This window comes from Aythya fuligula, chromosome 10, assembly GCF_009819795.1.
Source record: "Aythya fuligula isolate bAytFul2 chromosome 10, bAytFul2.pri, whole genome shotgun sequence".
Lineage (NCBI taxonomy): Eukaryota > Metazoa > Chordata > Aves > Anseriformes > Anatidae > Aythya > Aythya fuligula.
Window position 1 is genome coordinate 7520266 of NC_045568.1, and position 12380 is coordinate 7532645.

Sequence of the window (12380 nt, forward strand, 5' to 3'; positions counted from 1 at the left end):
AGCTGAAAAAGTTTTTTTGCTGCCTTTTCTTAAGAGGAGTTAATGTAATGCTGATGGTGCTGTATGAGTAGGCTTGCAACATCTTGTAATTGAGGTATCTAGGAAGCTTCTAATGTTGATGAATTGGTCCCACAAGTGCTTTTAAAAAATCTTTTATCTTGATGACTGATCAGAAAGGAATTCTAAAGACTTTCTTGTTGTTCTGAGGCTTTGGCTTGCAATGAAGAGTAAGATCAAGGTTCTGTCCACATTGCAAAATATGTGGTTAGTTGATGATTGATTTTTTTGGACGGAAAAGGAGACTTTAGTTTCCGTAAGATGAGAATGTCAACTTAAAATTTAGTTGAAGTAACATATGTAAAGTTTTGAGGTTGTATTGCTTTGTCCTAGAGTACCACTACCTGTGAGCCATATGTTTCTATGTTCTGAAGTGTCTTTCTAATTGTCTTGTGACCTTGATGGGGAAAAATTACTGAAAATGATATGAAGTAAGCTTACATATAGCTAGTATACAAAGAAAGTTAAGGGCAATTTTTCTGTAAGATAAACTGTTCAACTATTTTACAATTTGTATGCATCGTTTTAAATCAAGTTAAATTATATCCTCTATTTTTGAGGGGTTTGTAAGAATTGTATTATACTTTTCCAAGGATTTTAAGGTTTTCTGAATAATGATGAATCTTTTGGGGAGAAATAATGCTTGCAAGAAATTATTTTGGTGACAATTGCATGTTGGTGAAGCTATGGTAGTGCCACGTACAGATGTGTGAATGGTTTTTCTGTATTCTATTCAGGACACTCTGCAGATCATATTGTCACTTGCCTGACAAGAGACAGTTACAACACCCATGCTTTCATGCAGCAGCTTATGGCAGTTCTGTCATTGCTTGCACGCACACCTTCACCAGAGCCAATAGATAAAGACTTCTACTCCGAATTTGGGAGTAAAAACACTGGTAAGTGGACTTTTTTACATGGCTGTAGCTATTTAGGCTTGTTACTAAGAGCATCAAAACTACTAAACTGCTGCTTTGATACAGCAGAAACTGCGTTTCCTATGTACTCCCACTGCGAGTTTCAACCTAGAAAGACTTGTAAGTCTTTCATCAAAGGACAGTAAATATAATAAAGTCTAAAAGTTATGGTTTTCCTTGCTTGGTCAGATGAAGGAATCCCATCATTCTGAGAGAACGTAGTGAAGTGAAAACCAAATCTTTTTGAGGCACATCAAGTTCAGTTCCAATGTCAGGTTAAACGTTTATGCTTAGAATTCTGAATCTTATTCACAAAATAAAATCACATTTTCCTGAAGAATGATTATTAGTGTAACTGCTCTAAGGAGAAGGTGTGGAAGCCCAGAAAGGGCAAGATCTGGTAAGAGTGGTCAGACCTTTCCTTAGGTCAGCTGATTTATGTGGAAAAAAGCAGATAGGTTCTGTAATGACAGGAGGCAATACTGCAAACTCTTACTCCCTGGAATTATTAAATAGAAAACAGCAAAACTTGAAGGAAGCCTAACACTGAAGGAGAGGAATGTGCTCATCCAACAGGGGTATATAAGCAATGGAGGGGATATAAAAGTAATTCATGTAAAGGTTTTATTTCTTCTTGTTTTTATTTTCTGTCTTTTGTCTGTTTGAAAGACGTAGGAAGCTTGTGTTCAGTGATCTGATGATGCTTTGTCAGTTCAGAACTAGGGAGTGGGAAGGAGGAAGCAGAGGAAATCAGCTGGTAAGAAGGTGGGTAGTCTGATATGAGAATTCAGCTGTTTCCTTCTGCCTCTTTTACTGTCAGCGTGAACTAGTTGTGGTGAGAAAGTTGCAGAAATACAGGTAATAAAAATTATTCCAATATTGTGAAGTAAAACCATACATGCAAAAATGGTATCTGGAAAAATTCAAGATACAACCAACTATCCAATGTTGTTGCTTATCCTCATGCATTTAAGTATTGTATAGTATTTAAGTGTAAGTATAACACTGTGTACTTGTTCTTGCAGGAAAAATGGAGAATTATGAACTGATTCACTCAAGCAGAGTAAAATTTATTTATCCCAATGAAGAGGAGATTGGGGACCTTGCTTTTCTAGTGGCAGAGAAGATGGATGATTTGACTAATCTTCAGTCCCTCAATATCCTTCTGTATGTGTTGGCATTTCAAGTAAATCATGTTGAAGGATCTGCCCAAAACACTAGTTCACTTCAACCTAAAACACTTATACTAACCAGCTCTGATTTGTTTCTCTTTGATGAAGATTACATCAGTTACCCACTACCTGAATTTGCTAAGGAACCACCAAAGAGAGACAAGTATCAGCTTGCAGATGGAAGACGAATCCGGGATTTAGATAGAGTCCTTATGGGTTATCAGACATATCCGCAGGCCCTTACTTTTGTGTTTGATGATGTTCAGAATCAGGATCTGATGCAGAACTTAACACTGGATCACTTTGGAGACACTGATAATGCCCCAAAGGGAAATGCAAAACTAGAAGGCAGCAGGAGCAGAGAGATCCAGTGGTACATCTTTATCCCAAGTGCAGAAAGCCGAGAGAAGTTAATTTCGTTGCTTGCAAGACAGTGGGAGATACTGTGTGGTAGGGAACTGCCTTTGGAACTCACTGGGTAATCATTGCACAGCTAAGTGATTTCAGTGTTTTTTATAAAGTAAAGCACAGCATTTAAATAGAGCCTGTCAAATTCTGTATTTTTATTAAGGAGCTGAACTGGACTCCTTTGCTCCCTAGTGCAGTGAACATTTAATAGTCCATACAAATACTCTGAAGTGTTAGCTAGGGGTTGAACTTTTTGTAAAGTATTTTTTATGCAACAGTATATAGTGAAAAAAACTCATGAGACATCCTGGGAAACTGTATGGAAAAAATTAGGAGTCAACACTAGATATGCCGTCTTCTAGGGCTGTTAAGGTTTCTGCTGTTTTTCTGTATATATCAATCTTGATGTTCTATACAAATTCTGATGTGTAAATAACAGTAAATGCTTGTGTAAGTTCAAGTGCAATGTTCTTTGTACAAGATGTATTTTGGGTATGCTGCTAATGCTTATTATTTAATGACCTTAGTTTTACATATTTTTTTCCTTTCTGAGGCCAAATGTAATTATTTGCTGCCAATTGTGAACTTAACAGTAAAATTTGAGTGACAAGCAGGTGACACTTTCTCATGAGATTAGTTTGAGCATTCTTTTTTCTTAGACTAGGGAAAAGAATTGCCTGTAAAAGTCTACTCAGAAAAGTCTGTTCAGTGTAGTCTTGAAAATGGAAATACACAACATGGCTATACAACTGTTTTGTCAGCAAATAATTAATTTATCTCTGAACACCAAGTCTTTTGCCTATTTTGTCAATACAAATAAAGTGTAATTTGACAGTTTTTGCTTGGCCTTGTCTTTATTCAAGTACTCCTTTTGTGTTTGCAGAATACTGTATAGTAGTTCAGTGGCACATTTTGTTCCTAGAGTATATTGTAAAGTATGAAATAGGCAGGAAGAAAAATAATTTAGCAAATACATACTGGTCCAGAAATAAAGCTGAGTTGTGGAAACTGAGGGTCTGCAGCTTCTAAGCACAGTTTAAAGAGGATTTACTTGAAGTCTTTTTGCTGCTCCATCAGACAGTAGGAATTTGCTTTCCAAATTGTCATCTGTAACTTCAGATACTATTGTGCCCAGCAAGTTCTAGCCTCCTATGACAGGGGAAAAAAAAAAAACAAAACTACTGACTATTGTGAAGACTAATTCTGAGACTGAGTAACTGTTCTACATCTGCAGGGGTTAAGAATGGAAGGATGGTTTTGATATACATGGCCAGCTGATGCTGCTTAAAACTGATTCTCCCTTAAAAAATGTAAAGGAACTTAAGTTGAGAGATACCTGTCATGCTCAGAACAGGGCAGAGTTCAAACACATTGAGTTCCTGTTCCAAACAAGTCTTGAGCATCTCCAGGAATGGCAAGTTTTTTCTGTCTTGTGGCATTAAAGCTTAAAACAAATATTCTTGAGGTTTCAGTTAAGAAGTCCTCCTTTAAGCTGTGAAAATATTTCTGTTTGTGTCAGATACAATCCAGAAAATGGGTACAATTTCCCTTTAAGTGTGGTAAGCACTGATTGTATTAAGATGAATGAAATGTTCAGTAGTTTTTTAGTTATATAATACAATATTTCCTGATTCTTACATTTAGTATCTCACAGTGTGATGAGAATTGTTTATTTTCAGGGCATTTTTTTCCATTATCTCTTGTATTCTGCCAGGGGAAGCATGGTCTAGACAAAGTAGGTGCAAACTGGCTTTGCTGATACTAGCTCCAGTTCATTTCTATGTTTATATATAAAAAAAAAAAAAAAAAACATGTTGTAGTAATTCAGATGTTTGCTCCCCTGTTCTTTGGCCCATGTTAAAACCTGGTGGAGTTATGGTGCTTTGTGCGTTCACATTTCTGATCGTTAAAGTTCAATGTTCAGCTGAAAAACTGTTCACTGTTGTCCCTTGGCACCAGTCTGTTGTCTTTGTCCGTTATATTTTGATTAAATCCCCACTTTTAGAAATAAATGGCACTATTTGAGTTTTCCTTGAAAATGCAGTCCTTCATCTTGGATTCTGTAAATTAGCTGATTGTGTCATTTTCTGTTTTCCACAATTAGCTTGTACAGAATGTTCTGCAGACTGAAGAAGCTTTGTAAGCGGTTTTGGTCACATAGAACAGCTTTGATTTCTTCCTCTCTCTTTCCAAGAGTGCTATGAAGCCATGCATGCTCATTTTTCTTTAGGTTGCCCTCAAATCTCTTACAGCTTCAAACAGTTCAGTGTTAAGACAGTATCAAAGTTGCTTAAGTTGGGACTGGATGCATACATAGGCAGGTGGGAAGACCTTTTTTCAAGAAAATATGTCCTAAATGATCTTCCATAATTTGGCTTTCCAACTGATGTAGGTGTATGGAACCCTAGGGAAGACCCCTGCATTTGTGCTCAGTGTCATCTGCTGAGGATATGGTTAAAGGTTTTAAAATTTCCTTTGTATTACAATTGAAAAATTGTAAATAAATCTCACTAGGAAGGAGAGTGAATGAGGTGGTGACCTGAGCTCAGCCATGCTTTCTTTGTAAGGTGAAGTGACAGCCTGACCTGCATCCTGTCTGCTCCGTGTCCATTCCCATGCTGTTTTTACAGCCCTGCGATCTCTTGGCTGCAGATGTACTGAATGGTCATGTGTTTACATCAGCCCATTTAAGTTGTTTTCCTGGTCTTGACAACTTTTGATAATTTTTAATTAAAAAAGAGTAACACAATGCCACTTCTAGCTTGCATACATCTGATTCAAAAACATCTGATTCAAAAGTTTTATGGTATTAATCTTCAAACATACACAATCTTAGGAGAAGTGGCAACGGGAGGAAAAGCATGAAGTTGTGGTTTAGAGCAGACAGACTACAAACTTCTGTTTCCTGCTGTCTACCTGATAATGGAGGGGCATTTAGTAACTTGACGAGCTGTGGAAAAAGCGAGAATATGAAACACCATGAAGATGCTAAGGAATGTCTGTGGCCAGCTCTGAACAAGACCTCAATAGATGCCTAAAGAAACGCCTAGTGCTGACAGGTCACAACTCACTAGTCACTTGTCCCAAGGACAAATTTTCCTTGTCCCCTCTCAGAGATTTTTTTTAATGTTTGTAATAATACAACCTTATGGCTAGTTTACCAGCTCTGGATATTATTGCTCCTTGGGGATCTAGTGAGGTTATTTTTCAGTGTTGGCCTCTGTACTTCCTCAGCACCTTCTCGGTGTAATAAGTCTCATACCCCCACTTTTTCCACAGCAATTTTTTAGCACGTTTTGTTACTGAACTGCAGCATCTAATTCATACTGAAAAATCTGTGGGGAGCTTAGAACCTGGCTCTCCCAGCAAAATCCCAGGACACTGCTTAATAGATGAGAAAGGTATAAAAGTAAAACAGAGATGGGAATACTTAGCAGGCTTTCCCTGCGGGAGCATGCATAAAAGAACTCAGAGTCAACAGCAGTGAGTAGGGCAGGACTTAGAGCATTTATGTTCTGACATTGGTGCCACTACCCTTCCAGGCTTTGCGCTAACAGGAGGTGAGCAGCTGTGATAATTTCTTCCTGAACCACAAGGCAACGCTGTGCTCAGGCAGCTCTACCTGTCTGCCTGGGATGGGCCATCGCGTGAGTGTGTGTGTGAGAGAGGGAGGTAAATAGTCTCCTACTTGCCGTATGACCTTCCTGTTTTTTCTTCACTTTTATCATCAAACTTTAAAATTCTTGTTCCTTCCAGCTTGCCAAGAGAAAAAACAAAAACAAAAACAAAAAACTGTAGGACTGTGCTCTAGTCCCTGCACCAGCAGCCTCAGGGGCCTGTTCAGTAAGCACGGCACTGCTGGCCCTGCTCTGACACACAGGCACTCGTGGCTTGGGCTGTTTAATCCCTTACCAGTACCTTTGGAGTCTCACAGCTTCTCAGTCACTTGTGATTCAGAGTGGAGAGACTTTACGCTCCTTCCTAGCTCTCCCAGAAGACTGGAATGAGTTCATTTCTCTCTGCTGAAGTAACCAAATAGTCAGCCCACACAGAAGCTGTGTGGTATAGTAGACTGGATGGTAAATCATTTGTCTTGGTTCCGTAGTTTCAGTAAAGATTGCTTATACAGAAGATTTCAATAGCAGGAAATTGCCCAAGCTAGCCAGGGCTGCACACGCTTCACAGCAGAGGGCTGGTGACCGAGCATTTTAAAATGCAGCGTGACTGTCATGGGAGGCTGGAAGTTTGTGTATGTATCCTTTGCCTTTAGACAGGCACAGGATTTTTTTTTTCCCTGGAATAGGTTGAGTAGCTTTGACCAGCAGAGTTTTTCAGTTCTGAATGGTAATGTGGTCATGGAAGAAGCATGTGTCATGGTCTAGACTAGCTGGTTCAGAAGATTCAACGTTTCATAAACTCATGAAACAAAAAGGCTGAGTGAGGAAAAAATCCCAAGCACTATTGCTTGCCAACAAGCTGCTGTTGATCCATGTGAGTCAGGCCAATTAAGATTGTTAATAGTTTATAGGAGTCATCTGTGTCAGGGCCAGAAGTTGAACATGATGCTTCTGAGCCCCAGCTTTGTGACTTCAACTGCTAGCCAGCCTTCTTGTGCAGCCTGAGCAGGAGACAATTGGCTGGTAAGTCCTCCGTGCTTTCCAAAACAAACAAGTGCTTGCAAGTAAACCTCACAGATAAATGCAATTGCAGGCAATTGACAGCTCCCACTGTACCTTTTAAATGCACAATCCTTTTCTCAATCAAAGGTTGAGTAGGCCATGAATCAGGCTCTGCTACCCTGCCTGCGACAGGGCTGTTCTTTGTGTGCTGTGTCATCAGATCCTTATAAGTCTTGCACACAAATTTCCCCCCCTTTTTTAAAGTTGGCTGTCTCAATTCCTTTAATTGCCAGTGACATAGCGAATCCTGTGGCTTCATTCTTAATGCAGCACTGGGTATTTCCCCTGTAAATTCTGGACAGATTAGAAGCATCAGCTCTTGAGCTCTTTGACAGATCTGAGGATATCTTTCACATTAGTTCTTCTTAACACCTAGTATCTTTCTGATGTATTTGCTTTTGATGTTGAAAAAAAAAAAAAAAAAAAAAAAAAAGGATCTCTGCTTGGCAGCTTTGCTGTGTGGGACTTTTTGTGAGCTGATTAAAATGCTTTGTTCAGATGCTTATGCATTTCATTCCTCTAGCTGTTTCTTACATAGAAATTAATGAGTGAACAGCCTTTTATTTACTGACACTTGTAAACAGGGTTGGATAAAACAGTGAAATCAAAGAATTGATCCCATGCATTTTGCTTCTAAGGCATAAGCTTTTTATTGATACATTATCTGTGAGAAAATCCATCCATCCATCTGCCTTGGACAAATCTATTTCCCAGAAGAGAACAAGAACAGATTAATTGTATCACCAATACTCACTTCTTCTACCTAATAATGTTCCCCTTCCTGCTTCTGTGCCATTGTTGCCATCGCTGGTGATTCTGCCAACTGGACTGCCACCACAAGCATATTGGCATCATTCCACTGATTGGTAACAACTCTGGGCCACCCATTCATTTGGAGATGGTTGGTGCCTCATCTTCCTAACCTGAGTCCCAGAATCATGCAGATGCAAAGTTGATGTAGGCTTTGGTGTTGCAGATCCAGCAGCAATGATCAGAGCAATTCCTGGATGCCTGAAACACACTGGCTATACCACTTGATCAGGAAAGCACAATCACTTGATCTGGTGACACATGAGCTTTTGATTTTTCATGTTATGCCCACCTACTGTAAAATGGCTCTACTCAGTGTTCACAGTTGTAGTCTGTATATTTCTGTTGTATCACTTGTCTTTAAATAAACGGTCATATAAAAATATGATCAGATAAAGGAAACTGATTGTGAGCCTTTTGTTGCTATTGCAAATCTGACTTATTTAATTCAGACAGGAATTTCACCAAGCCTTTTCTTTCCCTTCTTTGCTTTTTTTTTTTTTTTTCCTTGCATTAGGCCAGATGCAGTGGTGACAAACACCAATGGAAAGCCTCAGAAGAAGGCTGTGTCCTTTCAACCCCGTAGCATTTTATTTCTGGAGCCCTTTGGAAAACACACGCTTAGAAAACAGGCTGAAGTTTCAGAAAAAGAAGCCTATGCCTCTGCAGGTGCTCCAGGGTAAGCTATTTTCACCTTAAAATCTCATCTATCTATGGATGCCCGGTACTTGCAGCTTAATCCCTATGTCATCATCAGCTCTTGGAAGACCATCAATGAGCACTCAACTTCCTTCTAGGCTGCCTGTTTCAGCTGTAAACACCTAACAGGTAGCATGGAGCAGAGGGCCTGTCTCGTGTTTAGTTTACAAGGCCACTCTAGCACCAGGGCTGTAAATACAAAAAGTACTGTGCAGCTTCCACACCAATGTCCCCCTCCGTGAGAATGTCCCGTCTGTCCGTTTGTGACTTTCCTATCCCAGCAGAACTGGTGTGAGTTATGAGGCCTCTGCTTCCTTTCACAGATCTGTGGGGTACCAAATGGCTTCTGTGGCTGCACAAACCCGCTGGCCTCGACCAGAGTGGCTGTCTGTTGGTCCCCTAATGGGACAGGCGGGCTGAGCTGGAAGGTTGAGCTGTGGGCTGGTACTTCTCACATGGGTTGCACTGGATACTTGCGTGCCTTATCTGCTTCCTGTTCGTGCAGGATATATAATTGTGCTTGCTGTTCATCATGCTGGCTGCTCTGTAGGATGGAGGAAGAGGTAAAGCACAATTTACAGCACTAGTAAGTACAGCGGTTCTTACATATTTTATATATTAACATGTACCTCTGTGTGTTTATGCAAGGGACAAAAAATATTTATGCTCTCAATTATTTATCTAAATGCAAGAGTAGCTTCCTACCCTAGTTTCATTATGCACCTTCATGTACTATTAATGGCTCCAAAATGAAAAGATACCTTATTGCTCAGTAGGAATTGCTGCAAATAGAAGCAATCCTTAGACTGCTCTGTTCAGTGGGTTCTGTTAGCAGCACAGGGAAACAAAGTTCATGTAAAAGATCTGTCAATAATCAATTCTTGGTTATTTGAAATGTTCAAAAGGAGAAGTGCGATCACAGACTGTAACTCAGGTAACTTTTGTGGGTTTTTTTAATCACATTTTGGGACTTTCCTATTCTGAGTGCTATGGGAGAGCTCCATAGATTCATCAAACTGTCACCAGAGCGTTTGGAAAATCATAAATTTTGCTACTGCTGATATAGCACCTACAAAATGCAATGTATTTGATAAATTTGATGAGTAACCTAAATGTTTCAAATAAATGTCAAATGCTACCTGAAGGGTTTGACTGATGTTCCTGTATTCCTGCTCTGATGTGCGGCACATGACTCATATTGCTTTGTTCATGCCTACATAGGGATAGGAATCATTGCACAAACCTTTGCTTAGAGATGTTCTGGACATACTAAAACCAGCAGTAAAATGAAATTACGTACCACTCATGAATTCATGGTATTTAAGTTTGCCCTTTGGATTTGCCTTCAGTTAAGCATACAGTGGACCTCTTTTTGTTCCAATTAGTTGAAAACTAAGGATTTCCTTCCTTCTGTTTTGAACTGATATGTAAGAGGAAATCCGTAGATGTTCCTGTTTTGAGTAAACCTTTTACTGAGAAGTTATGCTTGTGTATTTAAAAAAAAAAAAAAAAAAATAGAAAGAAAGAAAAAGGTAGTATTGATACAGACGTAACAGTAGAATTAGTAGATCCCCTTATGAAGGCTTTGCATCCAAAGAGCACAGTGTGAAAATGTTCTCTCGCTGTTTACTTTTAACCTCTGGTTTGTCTTGGATCTGATTTTTAGTAGGCGGTCTTATCTTACAGAAATTGCAGCTTCTATCACCTCCCCGTCTGTGGAAAGGCTTCTGCTTGTAAAAGAATGAAAATGCATCCTCCTGGGTTGCTGCTTTTCTTCTTAGCAGCATGCTTCACTCCCATAGCTGACTGCCAGAGTCAGAAGGTAAGTCCGTGAGTCTTTGTTTAAATGTTCATCAAACAGCTCTTCATATTTGGATGGTTGTATGTTATCCCCAAACCTCGCTTTTTCGTTTACATTTAGTTAAGTGCAGAATAACATCCATAATTAAACTTTAAGACTGTCAAATATCTTCCCTGCTCGTGGAAGGACACGTGTGGCATCTGAACTGGAAAGCTAAAATTAAGGTTGGAGCCAGCTGCTTGAATTTTAGATCAGGTTCAGTTTGCATTTCTGATCAGCACTGATTGCAAAGGTAGTGATATGATAGCACTAGGGATCTTTGTCTTCCACTATTTTCAGTATCTCTGGCATCTGTCAGGACAGGTCTATATGTGCCCCGGGAGAGTTTTCTAAAAAGAGTTTTTAAATCTTATCAAATTGTTGCTTTGCAACAGAGAGAATACATTTCTTTCGAGTACATTTCCTAGCAGCTCCCCAGTGAGGAGTACAGATCGCTTTCCGTGGGAAGGTTTTGTTTTGATTCCAACATCTCCGTTCCTTCAATTAGCATCTAGAAGAATGTAGGATGCCTTCGTAGATCTGTGGTCTTGGCTTCATGGTTGTGTCGTCCTACTTTCTGTAGGCTATAATTCATAGAATATTACGTAATGATTACCCACTCACAGAGACGTGAAATGTTTTGCATCACCTCTGGAGCAGCTTATTTAATCTAGAAAAAATAACCCTCTTTTAGATTTCTGTTCCCAAAAGTTTCCTTTTTGGAAAAAGAGAAGAAACATTTGAAAATGTATAGTGGGAGTTAAGGGAAAACAATGGTCTAATGAAGTCTTTGACAATTGTTTAGGATGGCCACTTTATTTGGTTGTGATGGAAGTGCAGTAATTCCACAAGAAGACTCCATTGCCTTGCAGGAGCCTTGCATGGAGCATTAAGGAAGAAAGAGATTTGGTAGTAGCTGGTTTTTGTGATGTTATCTCCAGGCTGTGTTTTGATCTGCATTTTGTATGGACTGGGGAAGATGCAGCAGATGTGAGAACCATGAGAGATTTTCTGCTGGGAGGAGGCCAGTCCCAGGTGGCATGTAGCAGGAATGGAAGTGGCTGGGAAAGGAGAAGAGTGCTCTTGTCTTATGTGATCTCTGAGCCAGACTTCATCCTCATGCTGAACAGTGTCTTCCTTGGCCAAATGCAAAATGCTAGCATGTCCAGGAATGTTCAACTAAATTGTCCCTGAGAACTTCTTGAGGAGGTACATGACTAAAATGACCCGAGCATGTGTATACAGCTCTTGTTTTGTAAAGGGCAAAAGCTCTGGAAATGTGGTGATTCACTAGATAATAACTGTTTCCAGAACTAGCTCCCAGGATTGTTGGAGCCAAACACTGACGTCCACATGTGTTTTTCTTTCTTCCCTGAAGTCTTGCCTTACAGAAGAATTTGTGTTATGGTTTGGGAGGAAATGATAAAGGGAAAAATGAGTAGAATGAAACTAGTCCTTAAAAAAGGCCCCCCAGCTTATTCTCTTGAAATGGAATAAGTTGAAATGGAATAAGAGAAACATGAGCACCCAAAAAATAAGGGACATTTACATCACAGAGAGAGGAGGGAAGGAAACACTGCAGAATCCAGAAACTCAGGAATGTCTCAACTGAGTGCAGAAGGCAGCGGCTGCTGCACATGCATGCGAAAGAATGCAGGGAGAAAGCGCAGTCCAGCCCTGGCAAGACAGAGTTCAACGTGGGCAGAGGCACCCTGGCTCCTAACTGCTTTTGGCTGCAGCTAGATGCCTCCTGCTTTAAAATCCTCCTTTATTTTTGGAGCTGTTTGAGAACACCAGG

General features: G+C 39.8%; 2 protein-coding genes across 4 annotated transcripts in view; both read left to right on the forward strand.

Moving 5' to 3' along the window:
- The window catches only part of NISCH (nischarin), a 28909-nt gene extending 25516 nt beyond the window's left edge, over positions 1–3393 (forward strand). Inside the window, exons 20-21 of the mRNA XM_032193795.1 lie at positions 795–956; positions 2000–3393. Coding sequence (XP_032049686.1) covers positions 795–956; positions 2000–2628 — 791 coding nt within the window. The 3' untranslated portion in view covers positions 2629–3393. The remainder of the gene's footprint in view (positions 1–794; positions 957–1999) is intronic.
- Positions 3394–9267: 5874 nt separating this feature from the next.
- The window catches only part of STAB1 (stabilin 1), a 58927-nt gene continuing 55814 nt past the window's right edge, over positions 9268–12380 (forward strand). The window contains exons 1-2 of one of the 3 annotated variants that reach the window (XM_032194328.1): positions 9268–9328; positions 10412–10564. In XM_032194328.1, coding sequence (XP_032050219.1) covers positions 10484–10564 — 81 coding nt within the window. In that variant the 5' untranslated portion in view covers positions 9268–9328; positions 10412–10483. Of the gene's footprint in view, positions 9329–10239; positions 10565–12380 lie in introns of those variants that run through there. The other 2 variants (XM_032194330.1, XM_032194329.1) reach the window with 2 other exon arrangements.